The following is a 16,945-nucleotide window of genomic DNA, read 5'->3' as shown; positions in this document are numbered from 1 at the left end:
CCATCCACCACACCCAAACACCACACATCATGTCCGCCAAGTCCATCCTCGAGGCCGACGGCAAGGCCATCCTCAACTACCACCTCACGCGCGCCCCCGTTATCAAGCCGACCCCTCTGCCTGCCTCCTCCACACACAACCCGCCCGCTCGTCTGGCCTCCCTCTACTTCCCGGACGACAAGGCCGTCAAGGATGTCCTCGACCAGGCCGAGGTCACCTACCCGTGGCTGCTCGTCCCCGGCTCCAAGTTCGTCGCCAAGCCCGATCAATTGATCAAGCGTCGGGGCAAGAGCGGTCTGCTCGCCCTGAACAAGACCTGGGCAGAGGCCCGCGAGTGGGTGGAGGCCCGTGCCGCCAAGGACGTCACGGTCGAGGGCGTCGTGGGTGTGCTGCGCAACTTCCTCGTGGAGCCGTTTGTGCCGCATCCCGACGGCACGGAGTACTATGTCTGCATCAACTCCGTTCGGGAGGGCGACTGGATTCTGTTCACCCACGAGGGCGGTGTTGATGTCGGCGATGTCGATGCGAAGGCTGAGAAGCTCTTGATCCCCGTCAACCTGAAGAAGTTCCCCTCCAACGAGGAGATTGCCGCCACCCTGCTCAGCAAGGTGCCCTCGGGAGTCCACAATGTCCTGGTGGACTTCATCTCCCGCCTGTACGCCGTCTATGTCGACTGCCAGTTCACCTACCTGGAGATCAACCCTCTGGTCGTCATCCCCAACGCGGACGCTACCTCGGCCGAGGTCCACTTCCTCGACCTGGCTGCCAAGCTCGACCAGACCGCCGAGTTCGAGTGCGGCACCAAGTGGGCGGTTGCTCGCAGCCCCGCCGCTCTGGGCCTGCCAGCCCTGTCCACCGGCGAGGGCAAGGTCAACATTGACGCTGGTCCGCCAATGGAGTTCCCCGCCCCCTTCGGCCGTGAGCTGAGCAAGGAGGAGAAGTTCATCGCCGAGATGGACGCCAAGACCGGTGCTTCCCTGAAGCTGACCGTCCTCAACGCCAACGGCCGCGTGTGGACCCTCGTTGCGGGCGGTGGTGCTTCCGTCGTCTACGCCGACGCCATTGCATCCGCTGGCTTCGTCAGCGAGCTGGCCAACTACGGCGAGTACTCCGGTGCTCCCACCGAGACCCAGACCTACAACTACGCCAAGACCGTGCTCGACCTGATGCTGCGCGCCCCCATGCACCCCGATGGCAAGGTTCTGTTCATCGGTGGTGGTATTGCCAACTTCACCAACGTGGCCAGCACCTTCAAGGGTGTGATCCGGGCTCTGCGCGAGGTCGCCCCCGTTCTCAACGAGCACAAGGTGCAGATCTGGGTCCGCCGCGCCGGCCCCAACTACCAGGAGGGTCTGAAGAACATCAAGTCCGTGGGCGCCGAGCTGGGCATGGACATGCACGTGTACGGCCCCGAGATGCACGTCAGCGGCATTGTGCCGCTGGCTCTGCAGGGCAAGAAGACCGACGTCAAGGAGTTTGGCGAGGCATAAACGGATCTTTGTGTTTGGTTTCTAATGTTCTCTCTTATGTTTTGTTTTCTGCAGCGTCCAATCCGTTGCATGGGTTTGTGGTATAATGCATGGCATGAATGATTTGCGGGATGGATCTTCCCCCGTGCTGGTCTGGTCGAGGGTCTGGCGTTTGTTTCCACACCCTAAGCCGACGTACATGATTGATTAGAGTTTGACCGTCAAGGGAATTTAGACTGAGTCCCTCGGATAATAAATCGATACATCTATCTCACACTTGTGTTCCCTTGTAGCGTTGGTGTCAGTGTAGAGAGAGAAAAGGTGCCGTAAGGATGACAGTACCATACGGGATAGATTACCAGGACAAGCTCCAGACTCCACCAGAGCTCCAGAAGCAAAAGTAAAACCCCGGATCAACCGGCGATCCAGATCAGATCAGATCTTCAGGCAAGACGGCAGATAAGGTCCGGACCGTGCTGGACAGGGACAGAAAGGGTAGGTGACATTGTGACATTGCCGAGGGTGTGAGCGCGCCAGTTCCGCTGCCCCGAGCCGCTGCCGGACGAGCGGAGGCCTGGATGGGTCCGTTATTCCCTTTTGGTCAATGGTATGGCAGTTCGGGCGGACTGCTGGGTAGGAAAGAGACGGTCTGCAGAGCTATCTATGAACGTGTTTTGTTTATGTCTCTTATGGTTTGCAATTCGGGCCATCTACATCTACCGACTATGTACTCAATACAGTACCTAGCAGATCGATGCGGTCCTTTGCTTGGATGAACAAGAGTTGCCAGACCCACTCACTGGACTAGCTACTAACATCCCAGTGACTATAGATCAATGCAGGTTGCATTATGATTGTAGATATAATATAGACTGCTTATTCGCAGCTAACTCCATGAATACCTCTGCGTGAATGACACCATCTCAGAATCCTCTCCAGACAAAGGCGTATCACCCTCACAAGTATTTATACAGCCAAATAAAGCAGTCAATCAGACAAATCCTTACACATCTAACCGCCAAATCGCTCGAGGATCGCCTCTCCACCCGGAAACTGCGACAGCGCTGTCGGCGGCCGGGACGGGCCAGGCAGCCGAGTGCGGTGCTGCGGTTTCGCCGAACTGGCCACTTTCTCAGGCGAGCGATGACGATTCCGGGTATTCCACGGCAAGCGACCCGTTGGCGGTGGCATGGCCACAGCAACGGCATCAACATCTTTCGTTCGCACTCGCTTGGAACTGCCCGTCCCGCTGCGCTGGTATCGGTGCAGCTGCTCCACGCCGTCGGTCGTGACGGGATACGCGGGGGTCAGTGAGCGGTGCGGGATGGAGGATGAGACTGTCGGCATCGGCGGAGGACCGGGTGCGACGGGAGGGGGCCCGCTTCGTGAGGACCTGTCCAGCGAGTGCAGGGTCTGCGAGACGCTGGAGGACGCGGCGGTCTGCATTTGGGAGTGCATTGCGCGTGCCTTCAGCAGATTGTATAGGTTTGTCATCTGGGATAGCTTCTTGGATTTCTCGCGGTAGAGCTCGGCTAGCTCTTGGTTCTTTTTGTGCAGTTCGTCTTGCCTTGCTTGCATGTCTGGCCGAGGGGTCAGTGTGACTTCAGTGGGCTGGGGGCAGTGCTGCTGACCGGCGAATTTGCTTTGCAGAGAGGATATCTCGGTGTTGGCGTTGTGGATGACCTTGTCCATCTGCGTGCTGAGACTGGAGTACTTTTCGGTCAGGGCCTTGCCGAGGAATTCCTGGTAGAATCTGTGCGGTGTGAGTAAATTCTCTCGTCCGTTGCTTCTTATAATCCAGGGCATACATTTCCTGTGTGGTCTGATATGACCAGAACCCCAGTGCACGACCAGCACATTCGACGATGGTGCCTGGGTCCAGCCCGCTCAACACGCTGGTCTTGTAATCCTCTGTCGGGTTTAGGACGGTGGACACGGCATCGTCTGGGTTGAGGAGAACAGTCTGGCAGGCAGGACAGCGACGGTGGCCTGCAGTGGGATGCGACAGACCCAGGCTATCTGCGCAGGGAAGACAGAAGATATGGCTGGTCTGGTCAGCGCTGGCCCTCCGAATGGGGGAGTGTACTCACGAGCAGGTCGTCACCACTGCTCTCTCCTTCAGTTGAGTGCGACATTTAAGCGAGTTGCACCTGAGGTAGAAGTCCATGATTGGGGATTATTGGGTGGATGAAGGAGGGAAGGGTGGAGGTCACGGGATGCTTCTAGTATGTACATTCAATCAAAGAAGAACGTGTTCCCCAGCGCGTCGCGCCTCGTCGAGGTCATCTTTTCCTCGAACTCTTTGCCAGGCTCGTACTCATGCCACAGACTCGCTGGGTATATATGCTTGTTCTTCTCATACCACCGCCGGTCCACCACCTTGGTCTGCGTGGCATCTTTATCTGCCCCTTCTAGTTGGTCGTCACTGGGCCGATATAAGGGGTTGTTATCACTAGCACTGACTGGGGGAGGCTTGTCTGAATAGTCAAACAGCAAGCCGCCGGTGCGAGAGTAGTTGGGTATCCGATTGGCGATGAAATAGTAGAATTCGTAGTGCTGTGGGTGGATCAGTACATAGATATTCCACAAGGCAATAAAAGGACAGTGAACGTACATGTGGAATAATGACATCCCCTTTCACCAGCATTAAATCATCCACACTGACCCGGGCCCATTCCCGCCGGGTATCCTGGCGGGCCTTGGAAGCGTTATTAGCACCTCGAACGCCCAATTCCGCGCCAACTTTGCGACACCGGTCCAAAAATAACCAGACATGGTCCCCCTTCTTCACCTTGACCGTTCCTGCGGGGACATTCGTGCCATCGTGAAAGACAAACGGGATCAACATCTCCGTATTCTTCACAGCCTCCTGCATCGCCAAAAACTCCTTGCGCAGGGACTCGCGCGCCTGTGCCTCGGCCTCGATAGCAGCCTTGGTCAGGGCTTTGGGGGGCGGCGGCGCATTCGGGTTGGCTTTCATGCGCCGCAACACAGACCCATCGTCGACGGGGGTCTTGGACGCAGACCGCGAGACGCTCGTCTCACGAGGAGTGCCCGCCCCGGACTCTTCTTCCCCGGTTTCGTCATCGCCAAACGAAAGCTTGCTTTTCGCCAACGGCTTCTTTTTCTTTTTCTTCGGAGGCCCCTCACTCCGCGGTGTCGTCGACCTGTTTGCGCGCGGTCAGCTTCGTTGCGCGCCGAGAAGGTTCGAACAAAACTTACCCGTCTGTCACCTCACCGGCGGATGGCGTTGCGCTTCGGGAGTTACCAGATCCCACTAGGCCTAGCGACTTGTCATGCGCCTCGCGCTCCTTCTGCTCCAACACTTCGGCGCGCCGCTTTCGAAAGTCGGAGAGGTGGACGAGGCCGACTGTTTGTGACTTGAGCATGTCCTCGGCGGACACACCCTGGCCCTGGAAGGACCGAGGTGTCGAGGTGCGGCTCTCTGGTTCGGAGGGTGCCATGGTGCTCTGCTGTGAGTTGCGGTACTGTCCTGGAAAGAAAGTCGCCAGAAGAAAATCACTGACGTCTTTAGATGGGCACGTGACTAGATGAGGGTCGCCAATGCGCGACCAAAATATGAAGAAAATGAGAATAAAGATCAATTGATCAATTTATTCTTTCAGTCTTCGTTGACTACTGAGCAACATGGTTTCTGAGAAGCGTAGTTGAAGTGGCTGCAAACAGGCCAAACTCATCTTGGTCGATCATCCTGTTGGTTCCAATTCCAACTCCTTGACACAACCACAGCCACCATGGACGACGAAGAGGACGATTTCTACGATCCGGCGGATACCGTCCCGGTTCAGGCGCAGAATTCCGCACAGGATGCTGGCCAGCCGCAGGACAACCACGAGATGGATGAGGAGGAAGAGGTAGAGGAGGAAGACGACGAGGTTCGTCTGCACCGTGTCGCGTCGGGTGTTTCTGCTAACCCCCTCCCAGGACGATTTCAACATTATCACAGAGGCCCCTGCCGATGCGCCGCCTCCAGAAGTGTAAGTGACCACTCATTCGCCCCGTTCAAGTCCCCTACTGATGCCCTGGAAGCTCCCATCCACGCCATGCAAGCTTACGACAAGAACCGCAACGACCCTCTTCTGCCGATTCATTGGTCTCCAAATCTGCCACACCCTCCGCAGCTCCCCGGCAGGGGTCGCACACCCCCGTTCCTGCCACCGCGACAATCGCCAAACCCACCACCCCCCAAAAACCGGGGTCCGCCTATCCGGCCATCCACACCTCCACCATCGATGTCAACGGCAACCCCGTGCACCCGACAACGGGCAAGCCAATCATGTCCAGCGACATGGACACCGACTTCCCAACGGACGACAAGCCCTGGCGCCGGCCCGGGGTCGACATGACGGACTACTTCAACTACGGGTTCGACGAATTCACGTGGGCGAGCTACTGCATCAAGCAACAAGAGGTGCGCGGCGAGGTCGGCGGCCAGAAGAAGCAATTGGATGATATGCAGGCCTTTATGACGATGGGCATGCCCCAGATGCCCGGCGCACCCCCCGGGGCGCCGGGTGGTGGTGCGCCGGCGGCGATGCCGGGGATGCCGGGGATGGACATGTCGCCGGATATGATGCAGGGGATGCTGGCGTCGATGATGGCACAGGGCTTAGACCCGTCATCTATGGATCCCATGTCGTTTATGCAGCATGCGCAAGCCATGATGGGCGGGCAGGGTGGTGGTCAACAGGCGCCGCAGGGCTTCGGGCAGGGTGGACAGGCGCAGATGGGCTATGGCGGCGGCGGGTATGACCAGCGTGGGAATTATGGGGGTCGTGGACGGGGGAGACGGTGGTAATTACGTGTAGTATTTTATTCTATTCTCGGTGTTCAATCTGAAAGGAATAAGATCCATGATTGTGGTTGTAGTTCTGTGTTTGTATGTACAAAGTCTTGGCATTCTGGAAATTTCTCGGCTGGATCTTCTTCTTCCCCCGGTTCTCTTCTCTTCCCTTCTCCATCCCCCCCCAACCAGCAGTCCATTCAGTCCATCCACTCCCCTTGTTTTTCTGAGATTACCTCTCTCTGCTCACCCTCCGTCACAATGGTACGTCAAACCTCCTCTCCAATCCCTAGCTCCGACTTGCTCGGTCATTGAGCTACTCAACTCTCCCCCGATCCCATCCGCCCAACAAACACCTCCCCATAAAACCAACCCACCCTGCTAACTGAATTGCCGCCGTCCAGTCCGTCCTTCGCAACATCAAGAGCCTCGCGCCCCTCCTCGACCGCGTCCTGGTCCAGCGCATCAAGCCCGAGGCCAAGACCGCCTCCGGCATCTTCCTCCCCGAGAGCAGCGTCAAGGAGCAGAACGAGGCTCAGGTCCTCGCCGTCGGCCCCGGTGCCGTCAACAAGGATGGCCAGCGGATTCCCATGGGTGTGGCGCCTGGCGACAAGGTTTTGATTCCTCAGGTATGTGCTTTTCTGTCTGCTCTTCCGTGGGATTCCGTGGGATTCCATGTCTACTGGATTCGGGATTCGCGATTCATACGAGGATGAAGAGAGGAGACTTTGCGGTTTATATCTCGTCGTAAATACAATTTTCTGACATAATCGGCACAGTTCGGTGGAAACGCGATCAAGGTCGGCGAGGAGGAGTACACCCTCTTCCGGGACCACGAGTAGGTTCTATTGTTAGCCCATTGTCTCTGTTCCTTGCGCTAACGTATCCCCCAGCATCCTGGCCAAGATCAAGGAGTAAATTCTTTGAATAACCGGTCTCGCCATCTTCCCCATCCCGTTCTCTCGCCCGTCCGTGCCGGTGATCTTTTCCGCTATAAATCGCAGAAGGGATGCCGGAGGGCTGGTGATATGTGTATTATACTCGCTCAGCTCGACCCGTCTCCAAAGAAAAATACTATAACCGCGAAGAGAATCCGAATTGGTTTTCTTTTTGATTGCATACGTGTGTGTTTGGCTTTTTTGAAGCGCTGGATTGTTGCCCTTGGGGTCTTGCATGTTGTCTCTCCATGTACTTTTAAAAAAGCCCGCGATTGCGTGCCCTTGTCCTTGAACGGGGGTTTGTAGTCGGTAATTCAGACATGACCATCTCCTCTCAACCTTCCACCGTTCGTATAGCAAGATGCTACCTATAAATGCAAGGTTGACTGCGTGTCCATGTATGCTGCGCCTTGCTGTATTAATTGCTTCAAGTAGGATTGTATAGAATAAGTTGAATCGGAAGACATTAATTATTGGATGTGAAGATGCATTACCAGCAAAAATATATCTATCAGTCTTCATTGGCCAGTAAACTGCTATATATTTCTGTACTCCCATCAACGCAAACAAGATTCCTCCGAGAAACACAGAATATTTATATATCATAACTAGGATAATTAGCCATCCTCGCATCCTCTCCCATACCTCTCACAAAGGTTCAACAGCAGTCTCAACTCTCTTGAGCACCCGACATCCAATCAACCATCCGAAACGCGCGATCCGACGCTCAGAGGACATCTCGATAAACGCAGCGAAGGGGATTGGCTCCATCTCTCTCGAGTCAAGGACGCTGATGGTAGTATCACCGTAAGCGTCCTCCGGCGCTGAATGCTTCGTATCCATGTCCAGCACGGCTCGCGCAGCGAATGGATTGAGTCCGATCTGCCGGAGGAAGATCTCCCAGCGACTTTCTTGATCGTGGACATAATGCAGTCCCTCTGGAATCACGTTGTTGAGCAACTGCGTCTGTGTTTCTGTACTGGATACTGGTGCACGGTGTTTGGCAGCCAGACCGAGAATCCACTCTGCCACTATCTCCGGCGAAGACTGGACCAGCAGCGGGACGACGGTGGTTTCTTTCGAGAACGATGCACAGAATCCGGAAAGGGAAGAGATTCCCTGCAGAGTCCGCACATCTATCTTTGTCAGTGGGTGCGTGTTTCCCTCTGTGTGGATTGCCGTTCCGGTGTGGCTGATGAGAACGTAGAGACGCTCGTAGCGGGGAAGAAGACGGAAGATACGCTCGCGTAGTGGAGAGTTGATCGCTTTTATTGCTGTGATGAGCGGGTGGTTTGGTTTGTGGCCGGGAAGGTAGAGCTGGGTCACGGCTTGGGAAGTTGTTAGGATGATTCCTGTGGTTGGGGAGATGATCACGTCTGCTTCCGGTGGGATGTTGTGAGTTTGCCGAGTGGTTTGGATGGGTGGTTTTGGTAGTGGGATCGCTGTATATTCTCTGTAGAGGATTCTGGGGGCCGGGGTTCTTGTTTCGAGATGGTGTATGAGCCGAGTGTGGGTTTTGAGAAGACTGGATGATAGGAAAAGCAATGCAGGAGCTGAGGCTTGGTCTCCCTGTAGAATATTTTCTGGGGACGGGCTCTCATGTATGACCTGAAGAGATCCTTGAGAGTAAGTTTCGTTTGAGATAGTCTTAATCGGTGGGCATTCAGGTGTAGATGCCTTGTGCCGGTTATCGTTTTTCGTTTGGGAAAAGTATGGACTGCTGACGGGGCTTTCAGGCTGGCTGACTCCCCGAGTCTCCATGAAGGTTGATAATGAGCCCAGAACGATGGAAGATGCGTCTGCATATTGGTGAGATGATGTGAGCGAGAGTTGCAAAACAGAGGGCCGACTATTGCGCTTCAATAAAAGACTGAGGCTCTCACTTTCCTGAGTATTTTCTGTTATCGTCGAGGGGCCCGGCGCATCTCTCTGGGTGGTTTCCGGCGAATCGAGCAACATACCCTCATCCTCGTCCGCGTCCAATGGCGATATAGCACAGTCGTTGCTTCGAGGAATGACTGAATACGATGTGTGGTTGTTTTCTTCACCGCGATATATGCCCATCGGTTCAACGGCTATTCCCCCTTCTGATATGGCCAGTTTGCGTTCCTCGACGGGATGTTTGTTGGCTTGATTGGTGGATTGATTTGCAGTAGACTGTCGATATGGTGCACTGCTTGTTGAAACAGAGTCTGTCGGAGGTGGTGTCGACGGAACAGTCGATAGTGCAGGTTGATCGGGATCCATGCCCTCATCATGAGTGTGGATGTCGTTTACCCTCAGAGCTGCTTGTGCCATGCGGACCAAATCAATGGTGTTATCCTGCCGAAGTATTCTAGAATGAGTGTGACCTTCACTTGACGGTGAGCGTAGATCCAGTCTGCTTGTCAGAATAGTGGCCGTGACTTTCCCTCGATTGTCCATAGGTGTGCATGGACCAGGTAGCCCATGGCTCCCCTCGACATTGTGTGATGCAGATGAGGTTTGATCAATTACATGTTTCCCAGAGACGTTTCTGCCGTAAAGACTGTTTCTGAATGTATCTGGTGTCACAGGACTTGGAAGCGAGAGTGATGTCGAGTCTTTTTCAAAATTGTATGGATCTAGAGCCGCGCTGTCTGATTTGCCTGAGTCGTGCTATTCCGCTGATGAGTGAGTGAGCTGCCAAATGGAGAGAGAAGAAAGATACTGACCCGCTTCTGCAACATCATGTTCCGAAAACACGCGTCTATATCTCCCTTGGACAGCCGTTTTCCGCTGGGTATCAAGACGAGAGAATCTTTGCTGCAATCAAGCTTCTCAGACATCATCTGCGCCGTACATTGATCAATTGTATCCTTCATTCCCTGGTACTCCCGTGGATAAGACGGAGAGATAGCAGAAGGAAGCAACGCTCCCACATCTCGATCGCCCAGACGAGATACTGGGTCCGAAAGCACCGACTCTGCCTCTGCCGTGAGAAGCAGATCCAGCTTGAGGGAGTCATCGTGCTGGACAGATGGCAAAAGGGCATTCCAGTTCATCTGGCCGTGCAGGGGTTTACTTCGAATGATACTCGACAGGAGAGCAGCTTCGGAGTGACGGATCTCGAGTTTCTCTGTTTCAAGGTGCCATTCTACCTGGCCGCGTGCTTTGTCGATGGGACAGGAGTAGAAGGTGTTTGTTTCCAGGTACGAGAGAGGGTCTTTGGCAGGCACTGCGATACCATGGAAACGGGCATATTGTAGGAGGGAGGGCTGGGGTTGTGTCGCCATGGTAAGATGAGGCGGGAGGAGGATGTTCTACTACGGACCATCCCAAGTCAAGTATACAGTCCAATGACCAGTCCCATGACTTGAATAAAATGAACTCTTCAATGAACGAATGATTCGCTAAGTGCAAGCAATCTGGTATTATTATACATGGCTTTTATTTAGTCGTTGTAGTTCGACTGGCGCGACCCATCCTTGTTGACTGCCGGCAGTCCATACAAGGCATTCACCTCTTCCTCCTGCGACCGGCCCCATTCTTCCAGTACTGGCCGCTCAGCCTGGCAGGCCACACGAACCGCATGGCGGCGATGGGGCGCAAAGCCATAGGATGCGGAGTGTGTCTATATGTCGAGTCAGCCAATTGAACAGCCCAAAGAAAAAAGGTAGCCTTACCGTCGTCCGATTATCCCAAATCGCCACATCATCCTCTCCCCACGTAAACCGCGCATGCATCTCCTGCGTGGTGGCCACCACATCCGTGAGGTACTTAACAACGGCATCGCTCTCCGCGGCGGGGATGCCCACAATCTTCGTCACAAAGCCCGGGTTGAAGAACAGTCCGTTCCAGCCGGTGACCGGGTTCGTGCGGATGAGCGGGTGTTCCGTTGTGACTGGGTCGCGACGGACGGGGCGGCCGATGGCGCGGGAGTCGTTCGCTTGCATGTTCGCCGAGTGCAGGGCTGTCAGGCCCTTGAGGTAGTTTTGCATGTGCGAGGAGAGCACGTCATATGCGGCGTACTGTGAGGACCAGAGCGTGTCGCCGCCGCCACCGCTGGGGGGTCCGGTGAGGAGTTTCAGTGAGGTGTAGGAGGGTGGTTGTTCTTCATAGGTCACGTCTGAGTGCCAGAGGAAGCTGGGAGTGAAGAGTGCGCGGTTGTCGCCGGAGTTGTCACCCGTGAAGACGACGTGCACGTCGTCGAGGTCTTTCCTCTTCGGCACGGCGGTGGTGGCATGCTGAACCAACGCGGTCAGTATGTTATTTGGACAGGGAATAGGAAGGTACACACCCTATGCAGTTTGCCAAAGTACTTCCCCAGCTCGCGCTGGGCATCAACATCAAAGTTCTTCTGCTTTCGAAAGAAGACAACACCGCGGTACGCGATCAGACGAGCGAGATCATCGCGCTGCGCATCGTTCAGCCGGGCCAGATCCACACCCCCAACCTCTGTGCCGATCTTGGGCGTGTAGTCCGAGATACTCGTGGCATCCTGGAGCAAGTTGCGGAACTTGGGGTCTCCCCGAAGACCCTTGTCCTCGTAGGGTGTGTATTCCAGCGGAGCCCAGTGGACGTCCGGGAAGGAAGGCAAGAGGTCTTCATGTGGATAGTCAAAGTGTTGTTTCACGGTCGTGCGACCGGGCTCATAATGGAACTTGTTAGTCTCCTTGGTCTCTTTCTTGGGGACGGTGAAGTGGCCCCGAGTGTTGATTTGAGAGGGAATAGTAGGAGTAGTAGTAGTAGTAAGAACGGGCTCTTCGAGGGAAGGTGCCATAACGATTAATCTCTGATGCAGTAAATGTTGCGTTAATAGAAGAAATGATGGCCAGGGTGGAGACCCCTTATATAGATTCCAAGGTTGGACTGCTCTATATCTGGCGGACTGCTGTGGAATGGTTGAAGAACCGCCACGCACTCGGAGTCGACGGAGATCGCGCCATCGCCCGACGCCATGACCCAAGACCCAGGATCGAAGCACAAATTAAGGTCGAAGATGACGAAAGCAAGGCAAGCTTTCCCCGGAAATATGCAGGATGAGTGATCTTGGGGGTCGGGAGGCAAAGGGGCCTAAATCACGCCATTTGCGCTGACGTTGAAGGCGAGATTTGCCATCGCCGCCAAACCAACGGTCATGATTTCACCGCTAATTGGGGCTGTGGGAAGAAACAAGGGTAGCGGTGAGTAATACATAGTGGATATGCTCAATGGTCCTCAGGGGGATCGTCGTGGCGGAGTTGATCGAGATGGGTTCAATCGAGTTTAGTGAGGCGGTTGGATTAAGCTGCTGCGCTAAAGGGTCGATCACGCAAGACAGGTGCATTCTGGCGTCGGAACAGTATGAAACCAGTGCCACGCATTTGATTTATTTTTGGTTGCAAGAGGCAAGTAAGGGTTATCCTTGTGCTTGTACTGTGGGTTGCCCGTGAATTGCGATTAGTTGGAGTTCGGCCTGGAGTTAGGGTTACGCATAGCTAGAAAGAGGTGCGAAGAATACCAGGTGTAGTCAATTCCTAAATGCATTTGAGAACTGTAGCAACTATCCCTACCGTCCCTCTCCGATAGACGGCGGCCCCCAAGTCACTTCCTGCACCCGCTCCGACACACTGCCCAGCCGCGCCGCAACACCCAGGATGCCCGCTTCCACGTCGCCCAGCACGGCCGCGAGCTCATTGATCGACGACTTGGGTGTGGAAGTACTCGCGCCATCGCGAGACTTGGAGCTGACGAACTCGTTGATCTGGCGGTTCAATGTCAACTCCACGCCGTGTAGATGATCTTCAATCTCTTTCAGGTTGCCCTTGTACCGCTCCAGCACGGTCCCCATCTCATCCGATCGCTGCGAGAAGTAATCCACCAGGTTGACCGGCACGCCGTTAACACTGGTCGCGGTGGAGTCGCCCTCCACATCATCCGGGAGAGCAAGGGTGTTCTTGCGGGTCGAGCGCAGAGATTGTCGGTCAGGGACCTTTTGGTCTTGCGCGGACCACCACCCACCGCCGGCCGATTGGTACTGCAGTGGCAGTTTTAGCGTGTCGACGGCCCGGAAAGCCACCTGCGCCTCGGCTGCGTCCCGCGTGACGAGGTTGCGCAACTGATCGATGTCGCTCGCGTCATTCTCCAGCGCGTGTTGCATGGTCTCGAGCTTGCCTTGCACGAACTCGACGTCATTGGGGATCGTGTTGCCTTGCTTCTCGATGGTGGGGAGCATATCGGCCACCTCGTGACAGACTTTCATTTGGTTGAGGATGTAGTTGTCGATAATCTCGATGTGGTTGCGGATCTCGTCAGCGCAGCTCTCGAATTTGGTCGTGGGAAGCAGGTTGCTGACATCCACCTTCACCCCAGGAACCACCGTCCCGGTAGCTGCGGCGCTTTGCTGTAGAGGCTGTTGTGCGCCTTGGGTAGTGCTTTGGTTGCCGAAGAGGGAGAGGGTAGGCTTTTGCGGTTGTTGCTGTTGCTGCTGTGGTTGTTGCATGGTACTCTGAGCTCCGCCACTAATGCCTCCAGTTAGCTAGACCCCAAATCAAGACAGTGATCCACTCACAAAAGACCTCCACCTGTCGTTGTCGAACCGCCCAGTCCACCGAAAGCCGGTTTGGCCTGGGGCTGTGTCGCGGTGGTGCTGGCTCCTAGACCTCCGCCAAAGAGACCACCACCCGTCGTCCCGCTTTGAGGGGCGCTGGTGTTGGCAGTCGCCGCACCGCCGAAGACACTGCTTGTCTGTGGCTGGGAGGTGGTGGCTGTCGAGCTCCCGAACAGTCCGCCGGCACTCGTTGTGGCAGCCTGCTGCTGCTGACCCCCCAGACCGGAAAACATACTGGACCCAGTGCTCTGTGGCTGCTGCGTATTTCCTCCGAATAGCCCACCCGCGGGTTTGTTTTGTGTTGTAGCGGCCCCGGGGTTTGAGAAAAGACCCCCGGCTGTGGTTGATGTCCCGGGCGTAGAAGTGGAATTTGTAGTCTGTGAGTTGGCACCGCCACTATTGGATGAAATCTCAGTTAGCGACCACGTTCAAGCTATCTGCAAATGGCTGCTTCGCCTGCAGCTGGAATGGCGATCGATAGGATGCTCCAACACAAGCGACAAAGGCAAGGCCAGGGGAGTGAATGGGGAACTGACAATAAAGAATTGGCCGAGCCTGTGTTGATGGACAGGCCACCCGTGGAAGCCTTGGGCGCAAACATGCTGGAATGCGATGGACAATGGCCCCTTGAGTCGAGGATTAAGCACGAAGCTGCGATAAGAATTGGCCCGGGGAATGGTTTTGCCGAGCCGACTATTTACTACTCGGGATTCCATTCACCACCAACGAAGTCGATGCTATAATTGGAGATTTCATATTATAGAGGTGGCATGTTTGGTTATTTCAATCATACGGATTTTCTAGACACTATCCTAGTAGATGAGAAGACGGGAGATGTCGCCGCGATCTTCGATTGGGAAAATTGCTGGGGTGTGGCCTGATCTGTGGGAGTATGAGAAGGCTTTATTTGGGGCCAGCATCGGAGCTGGTAGTTAGAAATTATTGTGAGCCGGATCGTGCCATGTTATCCCCGAGAGTTCGAGACGGAGGCCGAACTGGAGATGTTTCGAAATCGTATACCTCATCGATGGACCACGCGAAGGCGGTCAGGGACACTTTATCCCTCATCGCGACGACAAAGGACCGACCGACCTGGTGACGGTTTGGAGTGTAACGAGAGAAAAAGCGGAGAGGAATAAATTCTGGTATGCATTTTGTCTTGTGGATTATGGACGATCATTGTTGCGATGGGCTGGATGATTCAAAGCTCCAAAGATGGAACGCGGCTAATTCAAGTCCCAGGGAGCTCAGTCATTCATTGCTGGCCGCCGGGCATCGTAGGCGCCAGCCATGATGGCGGAATAATCCATTCACTGCAATCCCTGATACATATATCAGGGTCCGCCACTGTGACTTGGACATCCACCGTCCAGTTCTGACCAACATGGCCATGACAAACACGGCCGATTGGAAGCCAAGATGCGTTGCCTCAACAAGTTCACCCGCCAACAAATCTCCAGAGCAAAAGCAGGCCTCTGATGGAACTGCCAGCTTCTTCAAGAGCGCGGAGTGGTGAGATCCCTTGTCAGCGACACGACATCCAGACAGACTAACTCTCACAGGACACCGGACGGAACGACTCTCCTGACGGACTCGGCGGATCACCACATCCGAACTTTCATTTTGTAAGTGTGATCTCCCTTCTTTGTTCGTGACCACCTGTCTGACAGAAGCAGACCGCCGGACCTGCTCGAAGAAGAGTCAGTCCACCACATCTCTCCATATTCAACGCTCCCCTCCGCAGAGCCCACTTACTCCACGGCCGTCTACCCCTTCTATTCCCTGCAGGATCCATCCACCACTCTGTTCCTGTCGTCCGTCCGGGACCATCCCATCCGGCTGTCATCGGCGCTCGCTCCGAGCAACCTGGCAAGCTACTCCCTGGTTCACCCAACCACCGAAGCATATATCACTCCTCACTCGATGATATATCCTTCCACTATGGGCGGAACTCACTTCCTCACGGGCTCAGACAGCCTCATCTGTCTGTTCGATGTCTCTCGCACTGGCAGCGACGGGCCCGTTTCCTGGATGCCCACTATCCCCAGTAAGCGGAAACAAATAGTCGGCGGCGGCGTCGGGATGAAGGGCATAGTCTCCGCATTGGCAGTGAATCCAGTGGGAGATGGCATTCTCGCGGCAGGCACCTTCACCCGACACATTAGCCTATACAGCTCCCATGGTTCCGGGGAGCTCATTGGTACGTTCAGCATTGCCAAAACAGAGGCGAATCGCGATATCGGTGGCCGAGGTATCACCCAGCTCGTCTGGAGCCCTTGCGGCAGGTACTTGTATGTTGCAGAACGCAAGAGTGACGGGGTGCTGGTGTATGATATCCGCGTCACAGGCCAGATGCTGGGGTATCTTCGCGGGCGCAAGGCTTTCACGAACCAGCGCATGAAAGTCGACGTTGTTCCCTCTGGTGCCGATGGGTCACATGAGGTCTGGGCGGGAGGCACCGATGGATTCATGAGGGTTTGGAAGGATCCCATTTATGCTGCTGGTGGACAGGATCCGGATTGGGAGTGGAAAGTGCATGATGGTAGGGGTATCATTCCCATAACTAGAGAACTGGCTGACTCCTGATAGATGCGGTGACTAGCACGGTGTTCCATCCGATGGGGAGCGTGGTTGCGACCTGCTCGGGGCAACGACACTTTGCCAATGACGACCAAGACCAGGCTGTGGAGGCGGACAACAGTCTGAAAGTGTGGTCAATGCCGTTTCTCAAATTGAGTGTCGATGCCGAGGACCAGGAATTAAGTTCTGGTGGCTCACCGCAAAGCAATGGCAGAGAGGTGACTTGAGCAAGCAGTGGAGCATGTGCGCTACAGTCATAGTGGGGTTGCAAACCGATATCAAAAGATCAAAGTGGTGGGCGGCACGGGAATTGGGTGGGTGTCCTGTGTTGTTGTTCTGGTCCTTCCCTATCCGGTACCTCCCCCATCGTGCCTTCCCTCGTCGCAATACCTCGTTGCCCCTTCCCGATTAGGAAGGTTAGGGTTGCCTGACAACCACGTTACTGTTGCTGCTCTGATTCGGCCTGCAATAGCAACCGGCGTCATTCACTGCGTCGGCCTCAATACCTATTCATCTCCCTCTCCATTCAGATCAGTACGCCCTCGACAATCGCCTACGCTCCCATTCTTGCGCTCCCAGCGCCTGAATAGGTTCAATAGGCCTG

The 16,945-nt window shown here is 55.1% G+C and overlaps 9 protein-coding genes across 9 annotated transcripts; 3 read left to right on the top strand and 6 right to left on the bottom strand.

Annotated features, from left to right (window-relative positions):
• Window positions 1–29: 29 nt before the first annotated feature.
• aclA (putative ATP citrate lyase subunit (Acl)) lies at window positions 30–1,490 on the top strand (the record flags this gene model as incomplete). The annotated part of the gene is made up of 1 exon (XM_057199082.1): window positions 30–1,490. One exon carries the CDS (start codon window positions 30–32, stop codon window positions 1,488–1,490), a length of 1,461 nt encoding a protein of 486 aa, XP_057049783.1.
• A 990-nt stretch (window positions 1,491–2,480) lies between these two features.
• On the bottom strand, window positions 2,481–3,636 carry N7474_007671 (uncharacterized protein; the record flags this gene model as incomplete). The annotated part of the gene is made up of 3 exons (XM_057199081.1): window positions 2,481–3,222; window positions 3,278–3,514; window positions 3,560–3,636. The coding sequence occupies 3 exons, from the start codon at window positions 3,634–3,636 to the stop codon at window positions 2,481–2,483; spliced, it is 1,056 nt and encodes a 351-aa protein (XP_057049782.1).
• A 68-nt stretch (window positions 3,637–3,704) lies between these two features.
• Window positions 3,705–4,933, bottom strand: N7474_007670 (FAM50/XAP5 family protein; the record flags this gene model as incomplete). Its single annotated transcript, XM_057199080.1, has 3 exons — window positions 3,705–4,025; window positions 4,084–4,636; window positions 4,692–4,933. 3 exons carry the CDS (start codon window positions 4,931–4,933, stop codon window positions 3,705–3,707), a joined length of 1,116 nt encoding a protein of 371 aa, XP_057049781.1.
• A 291-nt stretch (window positions 4,934–5,224) lies between these two features.
• On the top strand, window positions 5,225–7,191 carry fip1 (cleavage polyadenylation factor subunit FIP1; the record flags this gene model as incomplete). Its single annotated transcript, XM_057199079.1, has 7 exons — window positions 5,225–5,365; window positions 5,415–5,467; window positions 5,520–6,236; window positions 6,360–6,369; window positions 6,678–6,902; window positions 7,053–7,111; window positions 7,167–7,191. 7 exons carry the CDS (start codon window positions 5,225–5,227, stop codon window positions 7,189–7,191), a joined length of 1,230 nt encoding a protein of 409 aa, XP_057049780.1.
• A 668-nt stretch (window positions 7,192–7,859) lies between these two features.
• Window positions 7,860–9,635, bottom strand: N7474_007668 (uncharacterized protein; the record flags this gene model as incomplete). Its single annotated transcript, XM_057199078.1, has 1 exon — window positions 7,860–9,635. The coding sequence occupies one exon, from the start codon at window positions 9,633–9,635 to the stop codon at window positions 7,860–7,862; it is 1,776 nt and encodes a 591-aa protein (XP_057049779.1).
• Window positions 9,636–9,814: 179 nt separating this feature from the next.
• On the bottom strand, window positions 9,815–10,465 carry N7474_007667 (uncharacterized protein; the record flags this gene model as incomplete). The annotated part of the gene is made up of 1 exon (XM_057199077.1): window positions 9,815–10,465. The coding sequence occupies one exon, from the start codon at window positions 10,463–10,465 to the stop codon at window positions 9,815–9,817; it is 651 nt and encodes a 216-aa protein (XP_057049778.1).
• Window positions 10,466–10,623: 158 nt separating this feature from the next.
• N7474_007666 (TauD/TfdA dioxygenase family protein) lies at window positions 10,624–11,952 on the bottom strand (the record flags this gene model as incomplete). Its single annotated transcript, XM_057199076.1, has 3 exons — window positions 10,624–10,803; window positions 10,856–11,416; window positions 11,470–11,952. 3 exons carry the CDS (start codon window positions 11,950–11,952, stop codon window positions 10,624–10,626), a joined length of 1,224 nt encoding a protein of 407 aa, XP_057049777.1.
• Window positions 11,953–12,720: 768 nt separating this feature from the next.
• N7474_007665 (uncharacterized protein) lies at window positions 12,721–14,362 on the bottom strand (the record flags this gene model as incomplete). Its single annotated transcript, XM_057199075.1, has 3 exons — window positions 12,721–13,672; window positions 13,723–14,157; window positions 14,298–14,362. 3 exons carry the CDS (start codon window positions 14,360–14,362, stop codon window positions 12,721–12,723), a joined length of 1,452 nt encoding a protein of 483 aa, XP_057049776.1.
• A 783-nt stretch (window positions 14,363–15,145) lies between these two features.
• On the top strand, window positions 15,146–16,568 carry N7474_007664 (uncharacterized protein; the record flags this gene model as incomplete). Its single annotated transcript, XM_057199074.1, has 4 exons — window positions 15,146–15,273; window positions 15,324–15,386; window positions 15,438–16,303; window positions 16,351–16,568. 4 exons carry the CDS (start codon window positions 15,146–15,148, stop codon window positions 16,566–16,568), a joined length of 1,275 nt encoding a protein of 424 aa, XP_057049775.1.
• Window positions 16,569–16,945: the final 377 nt, after the last annotated feature.

This window comes from Penicillium riverlandense (genome assembly GCF_028828495.1).
Source record: "Penicillium riverlandense strain IBT 135883 chromosome Unknown utg000007l_segment0_segment0, whole genome shotgun sequence".
Classification (NCBI taxonomy): Eukaryota; Fungi; Ascomycota; class Eurotiomycetes; order Eurotiales; family Aspergillaceae; genus Penicillium; species Penicillium riverlandense.
This window is presented reverse-complemented; position numbering and strand designations above follow the sequence as displayed.